This window comes from Conger conger, chromosome 10 (genome assembly GCF_963514075.1).
Source record: "Conger conger chromosome 10, fConCon1.1, whole genome shotgun sequence".
NCBI classification, from domain to species: Eukaryota; Metazoa; Chordata; class Actinopteri; order Anguilliformes; family Congridae; genus Conger; species Conger conger.
Window position 1 is genome coordinate 33,810,888 of NC_083769.1, and position 25,344 is coordinate 33,836,231.

A 25,344-nucleotide genomic window follows, 5' to 3' on the forward strand; every position below is an offset into this window, starting at 1 on the left:
GGGAGTCCAGCCGTCTCCTGGCCGAGGCCCTGTGCAGAGGAACCTGTAAATACTGGGCATAGCAGCTGTCCCCCTTTGAACCCGCTGTACTCCCACAATATGCCACACTGGCCTTTGTACACACAGACAGATGTATGACATGTGAAAGGGGGGGAGTGAGAGAGAAAAAACAGAGAACGGAAATCAGAGGAATGAGCTCACACACTCTTTCCTCCGTAAAAGGCATCGGCGAAGACTCCCCCTCGCGCGGGCCTTTACATAACCCGTAAGCCTTTCCTGAACCCAGAACTGAAGATGACAGATGTGTAAATATTTAACCGACTACCGTTTCCTGCGCTGAGTAACTTGGGCCCTTGTGGGAGGGTGCAGTGCTGAAACAAAACTATGGCAAATGGGCCACGCGGCATGTTGTACACGTGGAAGAGATTTAATGGCAGTCTTTGAACAGCTGCCCCAGTGGCATCTGGGGAGGAAACGAATGCGCGCGCGGAAAACTGCGGAGGCGCGTGCGAGCCTCCAACTGCCCCTCCCGTTGGTTAGCGTAGCGCCGCCCGCTGCCCCTGCCAGGGAGCTCCGCGCCTAGCCCCGCTGCTTCAGCGTGTGACAGGAGGGCTGCCGCATATGCCTCCGCTATCTGCGAGATTACACACCGCGTGTGAGGAGTGTCGGGGCGGCCGCCAGTGGCTTCGGATGAGAGTGCGAAACTCGCGGTCAGAGCTTCCGCGTGCGGCACCGCCCGACCCCGCGTTGAGGGGCCCCCGTGAAGAACACCTCAATTTCAGCACCACCACTTCACCACAGACACTTAAAGCGCATCAAAATAAACCTCCGGCCAAAACCAGTTGCGGTAAACCAGGGCCTCGCCCGCGCCGTCCGTGTCCTCCCCTGAGAGAGTGGCCGGGAGGGATCGCTGCATACAGGCTGGAGGGGTCATGCCGGATACTTATTGAGGGCAGAGTCCCTCGCCTGGATTTTTAATTGAGTTTAGAAAAAAATGCGCACTCTCCTGCTTGACAAACTTGATGGCTAGCATCTCTCCTGAGGAGTGTGCATTTTCCCTGACCTGCTGTAATTGATTCTGTACTGTGTTTTTCCAAAGCGTCGGATGTAAAACTGGAACTGAAATTAGAGTGAGCAGTCAGGGGAGAGTGGTATGGTTGGGAACAAATGGCGTTTATGCATCCAGTAGGTGGGCACAAATATACACATTTATCTGGTTTGAACCCATTCCTTAGCCATGTCTCATGGAATATGCAGTACGTACCTCTGAGCAGTTTTAGGCAGAACCACAATGACTTTCTCACAGGTACACTTTGGTCCAGTTTTAAAAACACGCCTTGGCAGCCCATCTTCTTCTGACATTCTTTTATTGAATTCTTTCAGGGCACATAGTTCCAGTCCTCCAGTCCTTCCCATAGTGAGCTCACTAATATTCCTTAATGATGTGGCATCTGTCTCTGTCACCCCTGCCTGTGTAGACGCCAGACTGTTTTTATTGAGCCCGCGTTCACGGAGCGATAAGCAGTCTTGTTTTGCAGACACACCAACCGAAAACACAAACTGGCTGCTCACGCAGAATCTGGCCTGCACTCTGTGAGAAACTGCAAAAACACACTTTGTGGTTCTTCAGCTTTAAAGTGCCCATGTTCTTTTATATTTCAAATACAGTTTTCCACCTTTGGACATTGAATGCTTTTATTTATTATGCCATTAGTTTGCTGACTCAATACTGCAGTGAATATGTGGGCAGGTGTTCTGGTTGCCAGACCATCACTACAGCTGGTGAATGACTGAACAGATGCATGTTACAGTAATTCAGTTGCTATAGTGTCCTCACAATACTTGGTGAACAGAGTAGTGCTGCCTGCTTTCTAGGAGCCTGGGCTGTTTTGCATACCTTATTAATGTAAGCCCGATGTGCATTTTCTCTTGACGAAAGGTTTCAGAGGGTCGTGGGGGTAAGTCGAGCTGCAGGATGATATGCATTTGAATTTCATCCCTGATTTAACCAGATCAAAGTTGACCGGTGCTGAAACTGCTGAACGTTTAGCGGGCACATTCTTTCTCATCGGTTCCATTAGTTCTGCCCCTTGCATTTTATAGCAAACCAAAGGAGCATTGGCACAAATATATTAACATTCTTTGTGAATATTTTGGATTCAGATCTACTAGCAAAGTGCTTTTATTGGTTATGGTTTATGGATCTTTACTGTGTTTAAAGTGACCGTGTCTGTGGCCTGTTTCACCAATGCAGCAACAGGCCACAGGCTTGGTCACTTTACAGTAAAAAAAGATACAGTAAATCCAAATGTGATGAATCCAAATGGCCAAATCTGTCACTATTCAGGTGTACACACTTTAGTAGCCTGTAAATCTATAGGAACTGAGGGAACTTGCTGGAACACAAGCACAGCTTGAGCTTGACAGGGAAGTGTATTTTATTTTATTTTATTTTAGCAGGGAGGAGAATGCGACAGTGGCCAAACCAGTTTCCATGTGCAGAACTCCTGAGGGGTGAAGAGTGGGCAAACACAGGAGAGCCGGCGCTTAGGAGGCGCTGATTTAATTGGAGTGAAAAGCCCCGAGAGTGGAGCAGGGATGAGGCCGGGCTCCAGAGAGCCCGCTCAGGGAGTCGCACGGGGGGGAGCGGGCCCGATTAGCAGGGCAGGCGGCACATGAGCCCTTTCTCCTTCACAGATTACAGCCCACAGTCGGCAAAGAGCACACAGTCAAAGGCTTCGTCTCCCTCATTCGGTCCGTCTGTGACCTTTACGTATGGGGACTTAGAGCACAGAAAAGCTAATGGAGATGGAAAGCCTGCTTTTTGCGGTTGGGTTTGGTGAAATGTTGAGTAAGATGTGCGGTCAGGGCAGGTGTGGAAACTGTACTGCAGTAGCAGTGATTGCGATGCATGCAAGGTTCTGTTCTTGCAAATTACAATTGATGTGAAAAATGGACGTATAACCAGGAGCAAAATCTTTAAATGCATACATTGAGACTTCCACACACACAAGCATACACATTTATCTGGTTTGAACCCATTCCCGAGCCACTGCTCATGGAATATGCAGTACGTTCCTCTGAGCACTTTTAGGCAGAACCACAATGACATTCTCACAGGTACACTTTGGTCCAGTTTTAAAAACAAAATGAACCACCACTGGTGGTGCAGAGCTCACAGTTTAAGGAATGTAACATTACAGGCATTTTTCAAATCCTCAGAAACTTCACTTCAGCTGACACTTCAACTCCATTGCCATTTTATCCATTGCCAGTGCCAGTGCTAGAGTACAGAACGAAAAATGTGTCACTGTCCAATTAATTATGGTGCTCACTGTAGTTACTTGTATTTATGCCAAGCAGCTTGATACGTTATTGTGCAAATGTGATTTTCAAACAGTTCACAAGCTAACCACTACAGTAATCAGCGTATTTAAGCCCACCTTTCATGCAAACAAGCCTGTTCTCCCATCTGGACATAGGTTTTTAAAGTCTAAGCTTCCCTTTAGCACCCCCAGTGGACATTTGATATCCCATGAGACTGGGAGCATTCTCTGTTGTATGTACATGATTTCTCATTCATTATGCATGATCCAGAGGATGTAGAATAGCCAGGTGATCTTCTGGATCTGACAGGAAAGTGACAGTAATGCAGATAACCACACATTACAACAGATACACATCACACCTCGAAGTAGATAGGCTACAGCAGCAGAAGACAAATCAATCTAAAAACGTAATACCTAATAAAGCGCTCGCTGCGTGTCTGTTTATCTAATCTCCATTTTGTGACATTTAAATACACACAGAGTAAAATAATAATAATAGTGCACACACACACATACAGACACATACTGTACAACCAACACTATAATATAAAGTGTACTGACGCTCTGTTTTACCTCAGTGTGGTAGAAGCAGAGATGTGCCTTTCTCTTGGGTGGAGCTGGGTGAGGAAGGGGCGGTCACTAATGCTTCAGAGATGCGGCATGCTCTCAGTGTACCAACCACCCCCCCACACCCCCCCCACCCCACGCCACACGCCCCAAGGCCTGATTCTGTTGTCTCTTGTTGCACTGATGAAGATGCGATTTCCTGTGGCTGAAAGGAATTTAAAGTGCTCCACATGATTGCAGGTGATTGATGTCCCTCTCCCTGTATGTTCCAGCATACTATTTTAGAAGCACTTAGATCGTAGTTTTTTTTTCTGTCCAGATGATATGCCCTAGACTAATTTTGCAACCTAGATACATGCTGGGACTTTGAAAGGATTATTTCTCCTTTAAAGTGCAGATTGCTGATACTTGCATGGTTCTACCTGCTTTAATCTGTGAATGTAGACAGCTTGAGATTGCTCTGGAATCTGCTGTTCGGGTCCATCTCCTGAGCCCTCAGAATCCTCTAAAATACAATGTAGAGGGTAAAATATTTCGTATTACCAGTGATTCTATGCCATTTTCCTGTATTTTAGCTCTCAAAATTTTTTGATTTTGGACCATATTCCCAGTTTTGTAAGCATCCTTGCTGTATGGACATTGGTATTTGCTGTCACTTTACTGTATGTTACAAGCTGCTCTTCTTCTGTCCTATTCCTCCATCTGTCCATTCTACAGTGTGTGTCTGTGTGTGTATGTGTGTGTGTGGACATATGTGTGTTTACATGTTTTCACTGACACGTACTGGAGCTCAGTGGGCTAAATCATCATAACTGGCAAGGCTGTACTCAGTGTGTAGGCAGGGGCCCATACTTGCAGATTTTTATTAATTTATTTGTTTCTTTATTTGCATATGACTGTTGATCGTTGTCCATTTTAAAACCATGTCCTATTTTTAAAACCAAACCCTTTCCATGTGTTATATTTGTATTTTTTCCACTGTATATTGCTCCTATATTGCAGTTTGATTTTATGCCCATTTTATGTCTGTTGAGCACATCAAACGACGTGCTACATAAATGCATTTTTAAATATTTTATTGGAGTGGTGTGTGTGTGTGTGTGTGTGTGTGTGGGGGGGGGGGGGTATTGATGTACTGCAGCTTAAAGAGCTCAGCAGCACTAACAAGCTGCACGTATCCCAGATGCCCCTGTCCTTCCCCCCGCCAGCCCTGACTCATGGTGACACGTGGATGTCTTGGTGGCAGGCCTTGCGTGGGAGAGCGCCAGTGAGAACATATTTACTCATCTTCCAGTGTGAGGAGATCACAGCCTTGCACCAGCCACTTCCCCTGGCACACTGGCCCCACTGCCCACGCACCAGAGCTGCTGGCCCCCTTCCTTCAGTCATTAGCCTGTGGAGAGGAAGGGCCTCTTCTGCTCCTCATATACCCTGACATATCTCTCTATAGCGCTGATGGAGATCTGATACAACAAGAATTCACCAATAGACTATTAATGCTGTAAAGGTCTATTTATTTTGTGCATGAATTAGGATTTAAGTTAGCATAATATGCTTAAGGATAATGCTGCAGTTTTCACAATATTGGAATGCAGATCTTTCTGGTTGCCTGTCCAGTTCCCCCAAGCGCTGTTCTTCGTCACTGCGGCCAGTTTGTTCTGAAAGCCCTAATGCGTGGCTTAGTCTAATGGCATTCCGCAAGAGGGTAGATCTGAAGTGATTACACGAGTATGCTGCAGCATTTACGGAGCAATACAGTACGCCAAGTTGTTTATGCATATGTTTTGTGAAATGGCACAGTGATGATGTCGTCCATTTTATATTCATGAATCTGTGTCTGGGAGGCCATTCTGGAGACTGTGCCACACATTAAGTGGATGAATATTGATTTAAAAACAAACACAGACTTAAAAAACGCATTATTTAAAGAGGCGGATGATGAAGAAAAGGAAAGCGCAGGTCGTGTTTTATGATTTAATAAGACACGGTTAATGGTTGTCACTACTTTGAGGAAAATCTCCTTTAATTGGTTGAGAGAGTATGTAACACCTGATTACTGCTTTCATCTGGGGCTCCACAGTCTGCGGCTCTACTAAACCGCTGGCTAATGACTTACGGGGTTAGTAATTGAAGTACGGCGTAAAGGGGATGCAGAACAAATCAACTAATGGAATTTTTTTTTTCGTTTTGCCATTGCTTTTTCAAAATTGTTTAAAGAACATCTAGTGACAGAGGTGTACTGTCTACAAACAGTGATAATTATTTGGGTTGATGCTAGATACGCTGGTATAAATCAGGTTAGTATCTGCCTGGAAGTTGCTCTGACATAAACATTTGTTCTAGATAATTAGCAGTCATTTTAAATGTTGTTTTCTGAAACAAGTCAACCCATGAAAGCATTTGCTTAGAAAAATTCTAGGCATTAATATATTAATTATATAATACATTAATATATATATATATATATTTACTTGTTTTTATATTTATTGCCAATTTTAAAATAAGGAAAATTGACTTTTAAAGATTAGGTTTATCAGTGAGTCTCTATACTCTGGAGGGCAGACCAGTGGCCATTCTTTTAGGTGTTCTCAGTGACCTTTGCTCTCAAGACCTGGTATCATCGTGTCAAATTGAAATTGAAAGGCGTAAATGGGAAGAATAGTATGCAAAAGGAAAACGGAGTGTAAGAAAATGTTGTTTTACGATTGAACAATTTTTAAAAATTCATGGACCAGAGAAACCTAACATCGCTAAATGTTTGTGTCAGTGCAAGGTGGCATACTGTGGTGCAGTGCATCACATTTCCGTCACATCTGCATTGTTGTTGACGTTACCGACAGTGAATGAAACATATGAAACTGCTTTGTTGCAAGCTAAGTTAAATGACACTTTCCCTAAATGTACTGCATAAATTCATGTTACTTTATCTCATAACTGAGCTTATTAGCACATTTGGAATGCAAAATGTGAAGTAGGTTCGGGTCAGCATAAGTCATATAATTTTAAAGGACACTTTTGCACACTACCAATCAGGTCTTTGCTTACCAAAGGGTTGATCGTTCGTAATGTAATGTTTTTTCTGGTTTTGTGTCGACCCTGATTTCAGGTGGTTTTTGAAGCTTTTTTTTTTTTTTTTTTTTTTTTGAAGTTTTTCCTTACCAAGCTGGATAGGGACCAGTGGATTTGCATCCTTATCCAGGGCCTATATTATTAGATATGTGTGCTACCCCAGCAAGGACAGGCTGTGAAAATGTAGTTTCTGAAGTTGGAAAAGGATGGAAAAAAGGTGCCGATGACAGTCATTTCGCCTCATAGTGGACTGTCACCTAGTCATGTAGTGGAAATGTTCAATAGTTGAACTGTACCTGAATTTATTTTGATGCTTTTCTCCCTGTGCTCAGAGAATAAATCTCTTCTTATGAAGCCTTACAGTATACTGTTTGTAAGCAGTAATCACGATGCTGTCTTTATTTTCCTTCCCTCTTATCCCCACAAGCTTCTCACCAGTCATTCTGAGTTGGGGGAAGCTGCAGAGGAGATGGCAGTGGTGCTCATGGATTATGCATTGTCACACGGTTCGGTGCACTGATGAAGGCAAAAACAGAAAGGGAATGGCAGCTATAAACTTCCAGAAAGTGACGCGCAACCTCATTTACAATGGAGTTTCCAGACCATCGTCTGCTCATACCTTCTGAAATAATCTCTAAAGAGGAGTGGGATAAAGAGAGAGATAAGGGGATCTAGGTTCTGAGCTGCAATCGTCTGCTTTCTGAATGAACTGGTGCTCTGAAGCGTGCAATCCCCATCTCTCAATATCCACAGCCAGTGCAGGAGAGATAGTGTCTGTGCTCCAGAGTTGAGGGGGAATTTCAAAGGTAGATATTTTGGGATTCATGGAACTATACTTGAAGGGGAACGAGCCATGGCTCAAATAGGTATTGGAAAAGAAGCGACAGTTGTCTTTTTTGCAGGCCCAGAGGGTTGAAGGCGTCAGTCAGTGTGAAACCAGATGAACTTGGGCACATCCATCTCCGATTTTTCCTGTAGTTATTAAATATTAGCTCATATTCTTACTATTGTTGTAGAATGGATGAAGTTCAACTTTTGTCTTTAATGACTGCTGAGGTAGGGGAAACTGAAACAGTAAGGAATGGAGGCCGAAGGTAAAATGCTAAATATTGTACTCCAAACAAATTAAGATGCCAGATTTTGTAACAACAAAATTTTTTAAGACCAAGATGAATTCATAATACTTACTGTACCTTTCAGTTTTTTCAGTTGTTAAACTTTTCATAAATAAATTGGATTTGAGGCTTTAGTCTGGCACAACTATTAGAGATTTGGCAAACAACAGGCAACCTAGCTATCTAGCTAACCTACATGCTGATAATTAATGTTACAAAAGACTTCAACATCTGCAACATCTGAAAAGATACTTGCTAACAAATAGGTGAGACTTTAATTCAATACACTATTCATTTGAATGTATTATTTAGCAACGCCCATTATCACAGCCCAATGGTGAATGAAATACAACATCACAGCACACATGGCAGGTGAACAACAGCTGCAGCTGTCTCCCTGACAGAATAAGCACAGCCACCGCTGTCTGGCCCGTGCCTCTTGTTTCCTGCCTCATGTCAGCGGTGCTTTGTGTATCTCTCTCATCGGGGTCTGTTGTGGAAACGGAACGCAGCACAGAGCAAGACGCGGGCTCCCACAAGCCCGCATGTTTGAGAGGCCTTTATCACACTCTTCTCAGGCAGCTCTCCACAAACACTGGTGGTGGGGGTGGGGGGGGGCACTGTTCGACTCGCACCAGGAGGGGTTTGAGCTCCTGTGAACTCCTGCAGTGCAGTGGTGTAAAAGCATTCCTTGGATAGAGGTAACATCAGGTGTAGAGAAGTGAAGGCTTGGGAAACAAGCTTTGTGAAAGGTCTTTACTGTGTATCCGAGGGGTTGAACCGTAAACTGTCATGGATGTTTTCACTTAACTTTGTCTTATTTTCTTCTTTTATGCAGATTTACAATGAGAAAAAGGGCCAATTCGAGGTGGTGAAGAACTCTCCCATGGAGCTTGTGGCGAAGGTGGCGAGAGATATTCAGGGGTTGTTGATGAGCAAACGGAAGGCTCTTGAGGTAAGGAGCCAGGAATTGTTCTCTTCCATTGGTCTGGGATGGGAAGGGAAAGGAGTTCTGGGGGTGGTATGAGCGGGTGGGAGCTTCTGGGAGGTACTGAACTCTTTTACATGGGGGAAGGTTCCAGATGGATCTAGCGGTATCACTGGAGTATTGATATTAAAGGGAAGCAAAGTTCCTTAGACTCTTTTCATTTTCATTTCAGTGGAAAATGTAAAGAGAGGTCCATATTTTATTGTCATTTGAGTCAACTCTTTAAAAGAGGAAAAAAGTACTTTCAGACACCCCCTCCCCATTCCTGGCCCTGTTCCATCTTTAATTAGACCCCACCAGCTGGGTGTTCCACACCTGTTAAATACAAATCCAAGGCTTATCATTATGTTAAACAGCGTGATCGATTCGCTGTCTGATCTAATCTGAAAAGATTGGATTTCTAAAAACATTATCGAAACCCTATGTGGTTTATTAACTTGTTTAACAAAGCAGTTAATAAGTTTGCCCAGCTTAAATTTGCTGTATATTAAAGTCCCAGGACATCCATTTTAAAAGTGTTTTTGGAATCAGTGAAATGATACTTTTGCAATCTTCGGAATCATATTTTTTATATTTGGGTTTTTTCATCATTTTATTTAAGTGATTTAACATATTCATAGAGAGGGCTATGTGAGTTTGTCTACTGCTAGCATAGTAACCTAAATGGGCTATAGGGTGTGTAGAGACAACAAAAAGAAATTGCAAATGTATTAAAAATCAAAAGCTGAAATCTGTCATTTTCATATGTGTGCATCCTGTTTGCTTTCATTATCCTTGAGATGTGTCTAGAACTTGATTGAAGTCTACCTGTGAAATTGAATTGATTGGACACACACCTGTAAGATCCCACAATTCACTCTGCATCTCAGGACAAAAAAATGGAAGAAGTTTGGAACCACCAGGAATCTTCCTAGAGTCGGCCATCTGGCCAAACTGAGTAACTAGGCAAGAAGGTCCTTCATGGAGGTGACCTAGAATGGTCACTCTAACAGAGCTTGAGAAGTAATCTACAGAGATGGGTTAACCTGCCGGAAAGGACGACCATCTCAGCCATACTCCATCATTACATTACATTACATTACATTACATTATTGGCATTTGGCAGACTCTCTTATCCAGAGCGACATACAGTTGATTAGACTAAGCAGGAGACAATCCTCCCCTGGAGCAATGCAGGGTTAAGGGCCTTGCTCAAGGGCCCAACGGCTGTGAGGATCTTATTGTGGGTACACCAGGATTAGAACCACCGACCTTGCGTGTCCCAGTCATTTACCTTAACCACTACGCTACAGGCCGCCCTGTCATCATCAATCAGGCCTTAGAGGTAGAGGGACTAGAATGAAGCCACTTTTGAGTAAAAGGCATATGACAGCCTGCTTGGAGTGAGAAGGACTCTGAGAGCATGAGGAAAAAAAATGATCTGGTCTGATGAGGCAAAAATTGTTTGGGCAGAACTACAAGCACTATGTCTGGCAAACACCAGGCACTGCGCATCATCTGGCTAATACCATTCCTACGCTGAGGCATGGTGCTGGCAGCATCATGCTATGGGGGTGCTTCCCAGCGACAGTAAGACTGGTCAGTATTGAGGGAGAGATTAATGCAGCCAAATGCAGAGAGGTCATTGAAGCTCTAGAGTGCACGTGACTGGGGCAATGGTTTACCTTTCAGCAAGACAATGACCTGAAGCATACCGCAAAGACAATACTGGAGTGGCTTCGGGATAAGTCTCTGTCTGTCCTTGAGTGGCCCAGCCAAAGCCCAGACTTAATATAACATCTGTGGATAGACCTGAAGATGGCAGTTCGCAGACGCTTTCCATCCAATCGGATTGAGCTTGAGAGGATCTGCCTGGAAGAATGGGATAAACTGCCCAAATCCAGGTGTACAAAGCCAGTGGAGACTTACCCAAGAAGACTCAAAGTTGTAACTGCTGTGAAAGGGGTTTCTACAAAGTACTGAATTAAGGGCCTGAATACTTATATAATGAGACATTTCAGTTTTTGATTTTTAATAAATTTGCAAAAATGTATAAAATGTCATTATGGGTTATCGAGTGTAGATTGATGAGCACATATGGCAATTTTATCAACACAATAAAGTGTGCAAAAAAATGAAAAGTGAAGGGATCTGAACACTTTCTGAAGCCACTGTTAGTGTATTCGCTCTGAATCTTTTGCTGACATATAGTATATTCAAGTGTTTGATGTTTTTTGTAAATTGTTCTAGTTCATTATCCAGATGAGAATGAATAAATCTTGAACAAATGAAGCTTTGTAAACCAAAATGCACTCTGAGCTGCTGAAGACACTTTTAGAGATATGGAGAGGTACAGTGTTGAAGCTTCACTTAATTCTGAACTCACACAGCTGCTGAAAACATTGAGCAGGTGTGGGTATTGCAGTTACTGACCACCAAAAGTACACCAAGCTCCTGAACATGAATAGCAGCTACTGAAAACTCTGACCTTGAACACATATATCAGCCACTGAGATTTTTAAGACAATGCTGTGTATGGGCAAGCTACTGAATGTATGAAACAACCCATCCACACTGAGCCCACAGTGTACACAGTGAACTGCTAATCGCAATGACCCACTGAAGGCTGTGAACATTGGGCAGTTGGTGAGCCTCATTTCGGGCCAGGGGACCCTCTGTCTCTCTCCATGCTCTGTTTCACTCGCCTGACGTGGGGAGCCGTCCTCTGGTGCCAGTCCTATTTGTGTTCGCCTTGATTGATGACGCTCTTTATTGTTGTGGCAAGATGTAATTAGGATGTGTTTGGATAATGTGACCGGCAACGGGTGTTGTGTGTTTTCTCTCCCTCTTTCTTCTAAAGAGGTCAATAGTTGGGGGCGTCAGTCACTGCTGCCCACATTGCCCCTCATTACCAGAGCCTGATGCTCACCCTGCGTATCACTGCCCCTGAAGGCAGGTTGTCTCCCAGGGGCTTTTGGGGTGACATGCTGGACAGGAAGAGCCGCACTTTTTGGGTGCAGCCCCTGCCTGCTGCGTCTCACCACTCCAGCCCCTCATTACCATCGAGGATGGAGTGCCCCCAATGAGAACACGGCGCTAATCAATGTCCTCTTTCAAACGCTGCTACCCGGTCTGAGTACTGGACAGCTTTACCTCAAGGGCCAGCAGCCCCTGAACAGCATACCAGTGAGAGTGAGATAGAGAGAGAGAGAGAGAGAGAGAGAGAGGGGTGAAGGGGAGAGATGGAGGTAATTTGGGGCTTGAAGGCAGTGAGAAGGACTTTTGTTTTGGCACTGCAGGGCAGAGAGGAAATTTTGGGGCTTCGGAGGCTGTCGTTATTGCACCCCTCCCTGGATGCCCCTCTGTTCCCTTCCCGCAGCCCAGCCATGCCTGCATGCGAGCAGATACCCTTAAAGTGACAGGGCCAGCTATTCTGGGCATCCCCTGTAGGCGTAGACTGCTGGCTGTAGTTCTGCGGATGTGCCATGCTTGGGTTGAAAAAGGACCGGGCCTTCACTAGGGGAACTCTGAGGACAACAAACACTCAACGACAAATACCCCCCCCCCCATTGCTCCCCTGTGCTTCCTCCCCCCGTTATCAAAAAAACCCTTTCCTCACATCCCATTTGCACCACAATTAGGTATTTGCCAAGAAGAATCAAAATGAGGCAAAAGAAAAAAATATTAAATATAAAAATGCAGGAATGTCCCCCTGAGGCACCTGGTTTCACTTCTGAAAATTAGCAAAGGAAATGAACTAATGAAATTCATACATTTAAAATGAGGGAGGACAGCGGGATGGAGAAGTGCCAACCTGTCATAACCAGGAGCTGTCAGGAGCGGTGGATCTGTTCCTGCTCTACCCCTGCACAATTCAGACATTTTCCATTTTAAATAATGGGAAACAGGGACTGTATATGAACTCTGAAGCACTCTCAGCGCTACATGCCTTACAGTAGATTTGATGAATGTATTTATGTCTCGCAGAGCATGCATTATTTAATGTAGTCTTGCCCGAGTTTTTTCTCAAGAAGATACGAAGGTACAAACACTCGCTCACATGCACACTCATACATATACACATACCGTAGAGAGGGATGATGGCTTGGCTAGTGCTGTGGTACCCTTCAGTGTTAGTGGCTGCTGTTTGCAGAACTACAGAGGCTACAATGCAAGATGCATGCAACTGTTGTAGCTATCTGCATAAACAGGATGGCCAAGTCACAGTTTGCTAAGAACTATGTACAGTACAATGACCTACACGGTTCTGGAAACAAAGTGTGCGGTCGGAAAAGATCCAAACACACCCCCTTTATGGCTGCTACAGCTACTGGCTGCCTCGTCTTCATTGATGTTGTAACTGCTGATAGATGCAACATAATTCATTATAAAGTGTATTGTTGTATTCTAGCTGCCAGCTGTGGTATGCTAGTTTGAAAGTTGATTGTACTCTTCAAGGGTTCTGAATTTCTGTATGTTTACACTAGGACTCGGAACAGTACTGTCCTCTTTGGTCCACTTTTGCACTTGTTCTTGTGTTTGATTTGCACTTTGTTGTACGTCGCTCTGGATAAGAGCGTCTGCTAAATGCCACGTAATGTAATGTAATGTAATATAAATGGATAGCGTTTGTGTTATGGGTATTTCAAAGGTACTAGGAGCCATGAGTTTCAACTGAACAGAGTCCAATTCCCTGTCAACGCGGTGCAACAGAAGTGTCCTGAACCAGAGGGGAAAGACAGAAAGGGACTGAGCTTAGACAGAAGTAGGACAGAATGGCAATAGGAGTGATGGGAAACAGGATGGCAACAGGACTGTATGTGGAAAACAGTGCGACTGGGCAGGGACTGGCAGTGCTTTGACCCATAAAGATTTTCAGGTTTATATCTCCTCTGGATTCACTAAAAGATTCATTATGAGAATTTACGCTCCAAGGGAGAGTAGTCTGAATAGCTTTTAAATCTTTATAATGATTTTACCCTGAAGACTTCATATCTGAACCCATCTAAAATGACAAGAACTCATACTTATTAGGAAACGTTTGAGAATGACACCTGCTGTAAATCATGTCTTTAAAATGGAGAGACATAACCCATATCTATATGGGTCATGTGCAAGCCTGATTCATTTTCAGAAAACCTATAAAACATCATGTTTGAATGCACTGAACTTTGTAAATTAAAATGCGCAATCTGTGATGTTCAATTGGGAATATTAAGAACAATTACATGTCTTAATTCCATGTAGGTAAAGGTTGTTGGGGCCTGCCAGTTTGGCAATTGCCATTTTTAATAACACCAGATATAAGCTGAGGTCTGCACTGTTTGGTTCCCAACATTATGCAAATTACTTTGTTTGAGAAATGGAGATTTAAATACTGGTGGTATTCAATACCTAAGCTGAAGTACAGCTAAACGGATTCATTTTTGGTCTCCTTAAAAAAGAGGCTAAAAAAATTCAAAATAAGATATGGTAATAATAAGCTAATATGGTTTTAGCTCTGCTTTGGGTATTTTTTCTCATTTCTTAAATAAGCCAGTCTTTACTAATATGAATTACTAATATTCATTTTGTAATTTCTTAAATAAGCCTGTCTTTGCCATAAACCCAGCCCTTCTTTTAGTTTCTCAACTGAGCAGTCTGGGTCAGAATCTTCAGTGTTTATGAATGCTGAGACAAACGTTTGTTTAGTTTTGAGTTTTTGTTTTGTTTATTTTTCTTTAAACAGATTGTCTGTATGTATGAATTCAAAAGCATAATGAGAAAGGGCTTGTAATGTAATCTCTGGAATACTAAAGTATGTAATAATCAGGCCAGTAAAATATAGATGTATCGCATCTGCAGTATGCATGGTGAAATTTTACTGCTGCAGAATCGTGTATGTGGGATAGAAGCTACTCTGCACTCTGCCAGTGTCTAATATAAAAATATGGGGGAGTTACTGAGTTTATGTATAGCTTTACTGCTGCAGTTTCTCATGTTGATTCATTGAAGATTAATTTTGAACACCCCATTGTTAATAATCCATGACTGTATTTCTGCCATTTCAGAGACAGTGATAGCAAAGGCATTGAATACTAGGACAATGTACAGCTTTGTGCAAAAATACAACTGCTTTTTAAAGAAGTCTTCAGGAGCTACTGTATGAGGAATATTCAGATACATCAGTATCAAATGGCTTTTAACCATTGTGAAACTCCTGGGTCATTTGAGTATGTACATCATATTTTTCAGTAACCTCTGCCACAAAGTCACACAACTGTCGAAAGCAAATCATGTCAACACTGTGTATGTACATGCAAGTTTGTATGTATATGCAGCTTGTGCGGATGTGGATGTGTATATACAGTGAGCTCCATAATGTTTGGGTCAAATGCATATTTTTTACTTGATTTGGCACTGTACTGCACAAGTTTATATGTATTATTTGTAATCAAACAATGCACTTAATGTGCAGACTCCCATCTTTTTAAAATTATGCTTTGGTACATTTTGGTTTCACCATGTGGAAATGACAGTACTTTTTATACATATTCCCCCCATTTCAGGGCCCAATAACATGGGCCAAGTGGCCTCACAGGTGTTTCTGATTACTCAGGTGTGTTCAATTGCTTCCTTTGTGCACATATACGAGAGCATTCATTATCTAGTCTTGATTCCATGCTTTTGATTGCCTTTGGAGTCTGTTATTGGCATTTGTGAATGTGAGGACCAGATGCCAATGAAAGTCAAGGAAGCCATTATGAGGCTGAGAAATAAGAAAAAAACGCAGTTAAGAGACATAGGCCAAACTTTAGGCTTACTAAAATCAACTGTTTGGAACATCATTAAGAAGAAAGAGAGCACTGGTGAGCTGAGTAATTACAAAATGTCTGGTAGGCTAAGGAAGCCCTCTATAGTTGATGAAGGAAGAATTCTCAGCATCATGAAGAAAACCCCACAAACACCTATTGGACAGATCAGAAATACCCTTCAGTGTTAGTGGCTGCTGTTTGCAGAACTACAGAGGCTACAATGCAAGATGCATGCAACTGTTGTAGCTATCTGCATAAACAGGATGGCCAAGTCACAGTTTGCTAAGAACTATGTACAGTACAATGACCTACACGGTTCTGGAAACAAAGTGTGCGGTCGGAAAAGATCCAAACACACCCCCGTTATGGCTGCTACAGCTACTGGCTGCCTCGTCTTCATTGATGTTGTAACTGCTGATAGATGCAACATAATTCATTATAAAGTGTACAGTTCAAGCAGATGGCACCAAACTCATTGGACCAACAAGACAATGAAGAAATTAAGAACATGCCGTACAGTACATGCCAGAGCTTAACCAGAGAACATACTCAGCATCTGGTGATGTCTATGGGTAATGTATGGGACTATGTATAAAAACTGCTTCTACATGGTGAATGATTGTGGAGTACAGAGCGAAATGATGTAAAGGTATGTCTTTGTCCCAAACTTTATGGAGGTCACATTATGTGTGTACATTTGCATGTTTACATGCGTGCCATATTTGTGTGGCCGATGAAGCGTGTGTGTGTATATGTGTGTGTGTGTGTGCTTGTGGGACTGTATGTGCATGTGCGCACCTTTGACACAGAAGAATACTGAACCTGATGGTGTGCTTTCTTCTCTGTCACATCGTTTCACAGCTGCCAGATAAAGGCCCAGAGTCAAAGCTGAAAGATACCAAGAATTCAATAAGTCATCTGCAATCCAACATCAATGTGTCTCCTAAAGAGCAGGCAGGGATTTTCTTTGAAAAGAAAAAAATAATAATCCCAGGGAACACACATTTATCAGCCAGATCCGCTCCAAGAGATACCATCAAAACTTCAGAACTCAATTTGAAATATTGTAAAAGATCAAATCATGTTAGCATGACTGTAAACAATGTTTTGCTGTACTATATTGGATGCTTGAGTGAATCTGTTTTTGGGAGTGAAGAACTAAAACAAAAATACTTAAAAACAGGAAAATTTACTTCTTAAAAGTTTTCATGACTATCTCTGCATCTTGACGTGAACCCTGGAGCAATGCAGGGTTAAGGGCCTTGCTCAAGGGCCCAACGGCTGTGCGGATCTTATTGTGGCTACACCGGGGATCGAACCACCGACCTTGCGGGTCATGTACCTTAACCACTATGCTACACCAAATGAAATATAATAATGACAAGAATAAAATGAAGTGCATATGCATACATTACAGTATGTTTGTTAAGCTCACAGTTATAGTGCATTTTCAGGTGCTCTTTCATGCTGTATTAAACATTTTGGTCTTTTGTATCTGTCGGCCTCAGAAAGAGCTCTGTGACGGTGGAGGTCTTGGGATAAATTCCTTACCTGCGGAGCAACAGCTGACTTGGTCTAGTCCTTGACTGAATTCAAATTTGAATGGAAATCCTCAATACAAACCTCAGTTTAGGCCTGTCTAGTGTCTGTGATAAACAGCACACCACTAGCAACTTAATATTTGAAATGTTCTCCATTTCTTGCCTGTGAATGTAACCCATTCCAGCCGATGCAATCTGCTTCAATGTGTTTCCCTAGTCAGTGATCTGCCATTACTATTTCACATCTGTGACCTGTAGTACCCCACAGTCTGGTCAACATCTGTGATCCACATTGATGCCTAGCTGCTGTCTGTGACCTGCACTGATTTCTACCAGGCAGGCAAGTCGTGGAATGGAGTAGTCATTTAGAGCAGAATTTTACCTCAGGGTCTGTAGATTAAAATGAGCCTATTCAGCTAACCCCCCTGTGTCTCTTTGCGTGTTGCATGTGATGTTCCTCTGTGTTTGTATGTGTGTGTGTGTGTGTGTGCAGAGGGAGCTTAGTAGTGCTAGTAGCACTTTTTACAATGTTGGGTGACTGCTGCAGCTAAAGACAGTGCCTGACTAAAGCATGGATTCAACCACTGCAAAGACAACGTTTGTCTCAGTCACCAGGATATCTGATGATATTCATGTTGTGGGACCTGTCACATGGAACCCAGAAGGGCCAGATCTTGCAGCCACCATCTGGAATGCAGTATGAAAAAAAATAAGACAATATGACATGTTGACAATTGTTATTCATCCCAAGGTGTCTGGTCACCATTGGAATCTGTTTGGGATTGCGTGGGCTGGTAATTTTTTTGAAATTCTGATATCTGTTTCCTGAAGATTTGTGTTTAATGTATGGGATATTCTGAATTTTAATGAATGGGGGGGGGTTATGTCATTGCAAGAGTAGTGTAAGTTCTCATGCCATCTCATTGGAAAGACAGTTAATGAGATACAGAGGACAAACGGACCTCAGCTCTCTCCTGGGAAACTGATTATGCACAATGTGCTTTCCACCAGTTTGTTCCCAGATGGGCAGCATTCTCTTGACTGACCATTTATGGAAAGGTTTTTGCTGTTGCAATTTTCGTATGGGAGTGGATGGCAAGAGAGGGATATCAAGAGATTGAGATTTCTGCTCTGTGTTTTATGTCCTTCCCCCCCCTCTCCCCTGTGCAACTGTTAGTCCATCTGGTTGTTATTACTCCATTACCCATGCTATATCTATGACGATTACAAAAAAATCAGTCAGAACAGAGCTTTTTAAAATCAGAATTTAACATTAGCTAACATTTGCACAATGCAACGTACTCATGGTCTTTTAGCAATATTTCACGGAAAAAGAAATATTTTAGGAACACAATTTTCAAGCAGTAGCCTTAAATCCTTAAGGGTTATATTTTAATTATTTGTAAGTAGAGTCAGCAAGTTATCTTTAATCCTTGCAGTTGTATTTCTTAATGGAAAGACAACGGCTGACATTTAATGAAACTCAGAGAGCAAATAGACCTTAACTTTATATCTTGGGAAACTGATTACACATAGTCTGTGTTTTCCACTGGGCTGGTCCCAGATGGGCTGCCACATTACCCCATTATCAGAGTTGTATCTGTAAAATGCAGTCTGAAAAATATGCTTCTACAATGTTTGGGCAAGATATGATGACCAGCTGTTGCCAGGTCAGTTGGACATTCACTGAAGCCAAGGAAAGCCTTTGGACAGAAACTTATCCTTGATTGTGATCAGAGAATTAGCATTTCATTTAGCTGAAATTTTCCTCCTATGATGCTGGGTGATTAGGTTTATATAGAAATATATTTTCTTTCCAAATGCTTCTGGTAGTGGTAGCCCAAGGGAGCACTGTAGCTGTAGTCATTGCCCAACTCAAAGTGCTTATCTAAGGTACTGGGGGTTAAGCAGCACACAGTGGCTCTTGTTAACCCTGATGTTGAGGGGACAGCAGTCTAGCAGGGCCTCTGGGCTCTGTAAACTTCTGCCACTCTCAAATGTGGGAGAAAAGTTTTGGGTTGAAGGGTCAAATAAAGTAGTTTTCTGAATAGAAAAAAAACAACCAGGCACTATGGCTTTCCCTGGACCATGGTAGTTTCCCTGAAGCTACTATTTTATGATGTGTACACAGATATTGGCTACTGACCAGTAGGGGGCATGCATTTCTGGTATTCCTGAATGGGCTGGCAGAAGGAGACCCCAGGGCAGTTTGCATAGTGGGCTTCCGTCTCTATTTGATTTGCCGTGCCTCTTCACATTACTCGCCTCTGAGGGGGATTGACAGGGTTCAAGGCTTTCCCCATCAGAAAGTTAACAGATAATTATCTGCAGATTCCATTAAAATGTCATTCCTTCTGTACCGTGGAACTTGAGTGGACTGCCATTGCTGTGCTTATCTGAAGCTGCTATCCTGTCTATAGAATGCCCCACTGGCTTATGTGTCCCAAGGCAGAGGGGGCACTGTGGCATCACCCTGCTGCAGCTACGGTGGCTCTACTGAGTTGCAATGGTAGTCTGGGTGTAGTCAGACAGCCCTGTGACTCTTTGAAACTTCAAAAGCTCTTTGATCCCTTGAAACTCAGGATTATCATTCACTTGAGAGCATATTGAAACTGCATTTCTCACTATTTGAGTATGCTGGATTCTTCTAATGTGCCAGTTTATTGATTCCAGGGCCAGGCAGAACTTTACCAACTTTATCAGTATCGGAAATTACAGTAAACCCAAACCTAGCCTGAGTAGTCTCAGTCTCATTCTGTTTTGTATATAGATCTTCATAACCAGTTTCATAACCATGGCCCATAATGGATTGATTTTACTCTAACAATATATAAGTTAAAGAAAAATGTAATTTCAATAAAAAAATTTAATTCAAGAAAAACACCATGGTGGGGCTCCTGGGTAGCTCACTTGGTAAAAGCATGGCGCATGCGTGACCACCATGGACTCAAATCTAATCCGTGCCAGTGGTGACCGTGGTGTTGCATCACTCGGTGAATATTGCCGAGGGGTTCAGTTTATGGGGATAGCAGTTTTCATTGCTGAAGTGACTCCTGTTGGCCCTGGCTTGCTCTCTGCAGGTGCATATGACTGGCTCTCCTCCACCCCTGCTCTGCTCATACCTGGCTTGTGGCTGGTTAGTGAAAAGAAGCTGGTTTTGGAGAAACCACGTTTCAGAGGAGAACCACATGTTGGCTTCACTTTCCTGTGCCGGCAGCAGGGGGCTTTTTTAGCCATGTACATTACATACTTAAGATTGGGCAGGTTGTAAGGCATGTTTTTCTCATTATAGACCTCCCAGGCAGTACATAAAATCAATAAATAAAAATTTAGTTCATTTGAAATTATGGCATGGGCACATAAACAATATAGGTATGTCATACCACAATTATCTTACAGCAGCGTAATTTTTCTCTGGTTTGATCTATTTGTCTGTAAAGCTTCAGTTTCATCTTTCCAGTCAGGCATTGAGATATGCGTAGTCAACATTTTTCTGTTGATACTGTGAACTGCTCTCTTTCTTGGGTTTTGGCCTTCTCTTGTGGGCTACAGAATAAATAATTTCATTTCCTCAATACGACTTGTGTAATCCTCAACATGCAGCACTTTCTCACACACTGTTGGCTCTGGACCTTAATGAGTGTCAGCAGCAAACATGGCAAACATTAATGAATTCAATCTTAAACAAACTGTCCTTTTTCTGCTGCTGCACAGTAGGAGGCTCCAATGAGGCAATGACCAATCTGCTGGGAACTGGAGTGTGGTTTCATTGTGCATTCCCCAGGCTATGGAAATGCTGTGAAGATAGAAGACCTGATTGGATGAAAGAGAGAGAGAGAGAGAGAGAGAAACGGAGGAAGGCGGGTGAGGCATAGGGAAAGGGTAAGAAGAAAGACATAGAGTGAGGAGAGAGAGGGAGAGAGAGAGACGGCGGCAATTTGGGGATTGATGGCGGGGAATCAGTCTCACTTAGAGTTGCAGGTTTTTCTTCAGAACCCACATGCAGAGGTGATCACTCCCTAATATGTGCAAGCTTGATTGGATTGAACACCATGTACTATTAACATCCACATGGCAGACAGTCCTTCTGAATGGGTTTCTGAGCTTACTGAGGGCCACAGCAGGGAGATAATATAAGCACATGAATAGAGAGTATTAGTGCAATGCTTAGCTGTGGGCCCTCATGTGAGAGGTACTTTCCATAACCTGCCAGTCCATCCTCCTAGCGCCTCTTCCCTGAACACTCTGTGCCAGGCCACGCAATCTTAGCCCCATTTTATCTTCATTTTTAGACTTAATTGCGAAGCATCAGTGTCAATCAAAATGTTACAGACTGTGTGTTCGTTTGGCATGTGGATTTAATGAATGTAGCAGTAAGATAAGCAAAGTTTGAAGGAGTGTGATTGAGTTCAGGGGGATATGACTTGATGCCCGTGAAAAGCCGTCGTGCCTTAGGGAGCTGTTGGGTTGGGGCAGCAGGTCCCTGCTCAGTGGCCAAAGACTGGACAGAGCTGTTCTTCAAACACACGAACACCTCAAACACCTGCACGTAAAGCATGATAGAAAAAAAATTGTATTTCATAAGTGTGTATTTATGTACTTCAGATTACTTAACTTAAGTCATTCCATGTGACACGGATGACCAAAGAGGACTCATTGCCAATATGCATATACGTATACTTATATATATGTATATATATATATATATACATATACATATGGATAAATACTTGATTCTGATTGGCTTATAGGCTTGCTAGTTTATCATTCAGACTGCAAGGTAAAAACCCTTCTCACTTGCAAACATATTACCTATTAATATACCCAAACATGCTGTTAACGCAATTATAAATGTTACTTTACTACTTCTGATTTGAATAAATGAATGAATGATAATATCAAATATTAAGTGCTTAAGTGTTAACACAGTGGTGATGTGTTCTCTTGGATGATGAGGCCCTTGTGGGGCTGATTCAGGCCATGAGGTTGGGGAGGGAGAGCAGCGGACACAGAGGTGTGGGAGAGGAGGGCGATGGGTGCGGGGTGGGGTTTGTTATTGATGAAGATCTTTTCCGACTGTTCCGTCATAATAATTGTGACGTCTGGCACAAGACATGGGGCTTGGCTAGGCATTGTGCTTCGACTGCAGAACTGCGCTTGACAGAATGAATAACAGTTAACCGGTGTAATCATTTCTTCTTCTCATCTGCCATCCAAATCATGTTTCCGGTGACAGTGATGAAACAGCATTTTGGGGCTGTTTGCGTACGTGACCAGTGGGGGTGGGAGGCAAGGGCTCCAAGGGTGGATGCACGTCTCCTGTCTAATTTGTGGGGGAAGGGGGGAGGGGGGCTTCATTTATATGATGTCTTTCACAGCGATAATTGAAGGTGGCCAGGTATTTGTGCTGTCACATGTCATATTCAGTGTAAACAGGTTGGTCTTCATCTCATGTTGTCCTGTCAGTCCCTGAAAGAACCTTCACAGCTTCTCTGAGTGAGGTGATCCGAAGCTACTATTTTGCGCTGTGTTCTGTTTCCTGACTCTGAATGAGGTCCATATTCAGGCCGAATCCTTAGAATGACTTTCCGCAGAAGTGTATAATCCACATCAGGCAAACGTTTTGAGTTGAGAGGGCCAAATCAGAATGTCAGCAATGACTTGCACACCAAAATATTAACTATTCCAGGTGACACTGTGTACTTTTAAATTAAAACGGTTGATTTTAATTTAATACAATAACTTAATTACTTTATTACTGAAGACAGCATGTGATTACAGCACGGCTTTGTCAATTGTGTGTGTGAACACAACAGTTCCGTCAGTGTGCTAATGTGCTGTCACTTATACAAAAACACATCCAGTTTTATAGAGTTTACTTATCATGAGAATCATTTTTCCCCCTCTTGCATCACTTTTATGTTATTTCTCCTTTTTCAGGACTGAAAAAAACAAAAAACAAACAAGCTTTGGTAGTCCAAGTTTGGCCCCCGGGCCATAGATTTGGTGTTATTGGAACCTGTACGTTTATCACGGGACGGCTTGCATTCTGGAGCGTGCCTGTCTGAAATAGAGGTGGGGGCTGCTGTTGTTTGTTTTAATAAGGTGTTTGTAAGATGGAGGCTGCATGCAGGGAGACAATTGTGAAGCAATAAATAATGCAAATGGGGCACAGGGAGGGCTCTTTCCCATAGCGTTTCCCCATTAATGTAAAAGAGCAGAGGCTGCCATCCTCACTGTCACGCTTAACCCCAATGACTGATCCACTTCAGCGCAATGCGTCTCATCAGCAGTAAGGATGTCAGATAAGGAAGCCTCTGGCTTTTTGATTTAACGGACAGATGACTGATCCCAGATCAGAGTGCTGCTGTGGAGGTGACTCCCTGACAGTTTGCCATTCTCCCTGACAGTTTGAGCCAAAGCAGTGGCACATTGCTGACCGACTTAAGAAGTTTGAAAGACTACAGTTATGAAGTTATGCTGGGCTCAAGCAAGTCAGACCACCGTTATATTTCCATGGATTTCAAGCATACGCTGTACCACTGAGTACGTATTGAAACACAACAAGCATGAATTAATTTTCACTAGGCAAAATAATAATGAGTGATATTCCCTTACACACCCTGGTGAATCTCATAGACGTAGACGTTCAAACGGAACGTGGCGGGATGGTCGCGATGATGCGGTTCCGACACTCGTTGGGGTTCTGACGGTCATGTCTCTTGTTTGGGCCTTACCTCCGGGAGGAAGAATGGCATGATGGTGGACACCAGCAGAAGGAGGTGTGTTGGTAGAAGCCCGCTTGCTTTCTGCTGGAGATAAGTGCTCTTCTGAGACCCACGGAGCCACAAGCTTCAGGAGGCCAGCAGGCTTGGTTTGCACATGCTCCGTGCTGCCAGGGCTGGGAGGGGGGGAGGGGAGGAGGGGGCAGAACTCCTGCCCTGGCACAGAGCTACCCTTTCTATCACACCTACAGCCTCCTGTCAGTTAAAAATGAGGCAGACGGGAGGAAAGAAACAGTACGACAGGTTGGAAAGCAGATTCCGGGCAGGGAGGACTCAATTTATCAATGTCTGTGTTTTCGAACAGGCTATTCTTTCTCTTACTATCACTACTATCTCTCTCACTCGATTTCATGTGGAGTTTGTTCCAGGGGAGATTGAAACTGGGAGAGGACCTCAGTTATTTTATGTAGAGAGCTGTAATGGCTCATGCTCAGCTGACATGAGCAGCATTCAGTGGCAGTAATGCCCAGCTGTGCTGCAGGGGGCAAATAGGGAGCAGGTGTGAGAGGTCATAGGTCATAGGGGTGGGGTTTGATGGAGCCCCTTCCCTCTTTTCCTGTCTGTTCAGTGTCTCAGTATGTGGCCCCGTCGCCCTGCACGTGCCCAGTGAGGACGGCGTGTTTCAGCTCCACGTGAGCCCCTAAAATCTCCCCATCCCCCTGTTCATGTTTCCCTCCCTATCACTCTCTCTCTCTCTCTCTGTCACACACGCTCCAGCTTTCCAAATCTCAGACAGCACAAACAAACAGCCAGCGGGAGACAGATTCCTCCCGCTCGCGAGGAACAGCTTGCTGCCCGTGGAGCGGCAGAACGTTGTTTTTAGGCGCGAGCGGCGCGGGGAGGCGAGGCAGGGCTGCGGCGGGGCCCCGCTCCGGCGAGGCGGTGGAAGTGGCAGGGGGACCGTGGAGTCCTGGGGGCCACAGGAAAGGGGGGGGGGGGGGGGGGGGGGAGTGGGTTAGGGCGGGGTGTGGAGGGGGCTCAGCTCCCCCCTCGCTGACAGATGCCAGGCTGCTGTTCTTCTGACAGGTCGAGCGTCAGAGCCGCCGTTCGGATAATTATTCCACTCCGCCGCGAGACGCTCTCGCCCCCAGCTCTCGTTTGCCCCCGTCTAAAAAGAGCCGGTAGCCAGATGGCCAGCGTGGAATTACCTAGGACGCCGGCGGGCGGACGGAGGGCA

General features: G+C 43.7%; 1 protein-coding gene across 1 annotated transcript in view; it reads left to right on the plus strand.

Moving 5' to 3' along the window:
- The window catches only part of cacna2d2a (calcium channel, voltage-dependent, alpha 2/delta subunit 2a), a 245,439-nt gene that overhangs the window by 57,562 nt on the left and 162,533 nt on the right, over window positions 1-25,344 (plus strand). The window contains 1 exon segment of the mRNA XM_061256915.1: window positions 8,919-9,035. Coding sequence (XP_061112899.1) covers window positions 8,919-9,035 — 117 coding nt within the window.